This window comes from Colias philodice, chromosome 27 (assembly GCF_061535455.1).
Source record: "Colias philodice isolate Cphi_HAF_F1 chromosome 27, ilColPhil1 Martin Lab GWU primary, whole genome shotgun sequence".
NCBI classification, from domain to species: Eukaryota; Metazoa; Arthropoda; class Insecta; order Lepidoptera; family Pieridae; genus Colias; species Colias philodice.
Window position 1 is genome coordinate 2,414,555 of NC_143112.1, and position 3,072 is coordinate 2,417,626.

Sequence of the window (3,072 nt, forward strand, 5' to 3'; positions counted from 1 at the left end):
CGTCGGCTTGTTTTCCTTTTTTGTATATAGGACGAACGCAGCTTTGCTTCAACTCATTAGGATATATTCCTGACAGAAAGCTAGTGTTGATAAGATGTGAAATGGCAGCTGCTATTTTACTTGAGATACTTTTAACGTCTATTACTCTAATGCCATCGCTACCAGGCGCCTTTCGGCTATTAAGATTCAAAATAATCTTTTTTATAGTTTTAGGGTTGGCTTTTTTAAAGTAGAAGCTAACGTTGGTTGGTCTGATGTAATTTTTATCATTTAGAAGATTATTCGGACAGGAGGGTAAGATTTTTTTAACTGCGTTTCTGAATTCATTCGCAAATTTATTGGCGATGATAGCGCACGTCTCTTTTTCTGTATCAAAAGCATTAGTAATAAATTCATCAATTGACAAAGCAGCCCTACCACATATTGAGTTTATGATTTGCCAGAGTTTGCGGGGATTTTTTGTATTCATTTTTATTTCATTTTCATAATATTTATTTCGTTTAATTTCAAATATTTTATTAATTTTATTGCGGATTTTATTATATTTTACTCTGAGGCATTTATTTGATGAGTCTTTTTTCCATTTATTAAATAATTTATCGCGTTCATCACACATTTTTATCATATATTGTTTAATCCACGGTTGTTTAACTTTTTTGATATTAATTTGTTTTTTATATTTACTAGATTTATCATAAGCAGATTTAAAGTTGGATCGAATAAAATTGTAAATGTTTGTAGGGCAGGACATATTTTTTGTAACAGACCAATCTATGTTATTTAGTTCCTCAAATAATATTTTACTATCATAAAACATTTTATTACACATTATGGAATCACGCTGTATATGATGCGTACGAATACTTTCGCAAGCTAACAAAATAACTCGGTGATCTGCCAGAACAGTATCGACCACGGCCGTGCACGGATTCATAGTGGTTAATCGTGTAAATAAATGGTCGATACAAGATTTTGTTATTTTGTCTAACTTCATTTCGATTCGAGTATAATCTGAAATTCCCATTGAGAATCCGTGCTCGGACAACATATCAAAATAAGTGTTTTTAATAGCAGTGTATGATTTTAAGTCGATATTTGCGTCCCCAAGTATGATAACATTGGATGTCTTATTGTTATCTAATACATTAGATAGCTCGTTCACAAAAGTGTTCTTATTTGTTTGTGGTGGTCTATAAAATGCACATAATGTTACGGAGTAGTTATCGGCTGTCATTAAAGTGCCAATAATTGATTCGAAGCTAGTATTTTTGATGGGTATTGTAGTAAATTTAAGATAATTTTTTACATAAACTATTATTCCACCTCCTTTTTGTTTGGATCGTAGCTCAGTGTGCATTTTATAACCAGGTATGTTATATAAATTACAAATTGAATGAGAGATACCTACTTCTGTTAAAACAATAACATCAATCGGACACTTACACGAATTTATGAGCACTAGTAGTTTAGTATAATTCTTTATTAAAGACCTGATATTCACATGTAAGCATAAAAAATTTATTTGGTTAAAGGGTACACAATTAATAAATGAATTGACTGTTGAACAATCAAATATTTCTAAACAGTGATTATATGTATTTATTTTGGCCATTAATGTTTGAAAAAGAAATTAAGACTTTATTTGTTATACCTATTACTTATTAATATTAGACTTAGAATACAAGATATTATATAATATGACACAATGTATTACCTACTTACTTAGATAACAAGGATTCTATATCGGACAAAGATCTTATTATGAATGGCCGGCTTTTATCATCAAGTTTTTTAGCGTACACAATACCAGCCTTGCACCACACAAACTTGTAACTGTCTTTTAATTTTTGTTGAGCATTGTAAAGGAGGGTTTTTGTACGGTGGGTTAATGCTTCGCGGACAAACACACGACGTGTCGCTTGATCTGAGGGCAATCGGGGCAAGATATCACCAACCGTGATTTCTTTTTGTTTAGCTGATGCAAGCCATTGATTACGCACCACATTTGATTTCACCTCCACGATGATGTTTCCTGGTTGGGGACGATTTTGGGGTTTTGGCATGCGGCGGGATGATAGTACATCACATATGTTAACTTGTAAGTTCTGGGCAACACTTTCCAACACACTATTTAAATTTTGATTGGTAGCTTCTGGAATTCCTGCAATTTCAATAGTACATGCTAGCATTTTTTGATCAATTTCATTAATATGCTGTTCAGCAGCCGCAATCCGTAGTTCTAGATTTTTATTTTTGTTAATTAGGTCGGTGTTTTTGTTAAGTAATGTTTTGATGGTATTTTCCTGCCTTTTTACTAATTCTTCGAGATCGGTCATCTGTCCGTTCATATGTTCCATTGCGGTTGTTAGATCGCCGAGTTCGGCCTTGATGATTTTTTGCATTTCTCGTGTAATACTCGCCACTAGTTTTTTTTGATCGAGGGTCGAGCTGGAGCGGGCATCCTCGTCGTCTGAACTTTCGTCTGGCGTTACGAAGAAGGAAGAACGACTAGACACATTACTGAGACAGTGATCGCAGCTCCATTCCAAACCGTCAGAATTACGAAGTGCAGCCAGTTGCTTGCCGGTTAACTTTGCACAAACGGTTGACGCGTGGACTGATTTGTTACATCTACTACACTCTAGACCTGGCTGCTTTAGAGTTATATTTTTATTACAGTTTGCACATTTTTTTGTTGGCATCTTTCACACTTATTTAATATGACTTGAGTCGTAAGAACAGTAAATAAACACTTTGATTTTTACGTGCGATATTTCTTGCGTGCGCACTGTAGCGATGTCGCGGGTAGAATGATGAAGTATTTTTTTGAAGCGTTGAATAAAACTATTGTTTTATTTTTATTGTCGAGAACTGCGGCTTATTTACATAAAAACTTTAATCGTTTCTAAAAGTACTAACATCAAGCTTTAAATTGAGCTATATTTCATCTTGACACAATAAGTTTGATTGCGATACCAAGTGCCATAGTCACTTGGGCAATCTCCTTTCAATATAAGACGTATAAGTGCCTGTAGCTGTGTTGACTGAGTCTCGTACTTTAAAATCGATAGA

The 3,072-nt window shown here is 34.0% G+C and overlaps 1 protein-coding gene across 1 annotated transcript; it reads right to left on the reverse strand.

Annotated features, from left to right (window-relative positions):
• Positions 1 to 1,332: 1,332 nt before the first annotated feature.
• LOC149476525 (uncharacterized) lies at positions 1,333 to 2,809 on the reverse strand. Its single transcript, XM_089711670.1, has one exon. It carries the CDS (start codon positions 2,700 to 2,702, stop codon positions 1,719 to 1,721), a length of 984 nt encoding a protein of 327 aa, XP_089567796.1. The 5' UTR covers positions 2,703 to 2,809; the 3' UTR covers positions 1,333 to 1,718.
• Positions 2,810 to 3,072: the final 263 nt, after the last annotated feature.

Bases quoted from the DNA above. Each gene is read 5' to 3' on its own strand.
- LOC149476525 (XM_089711670.1), bottom strand. From the start codon at position 2,702: ATGCCAACAAAAAAATGTGCAAACTGTAATAAAAATATAACTCTAAAG.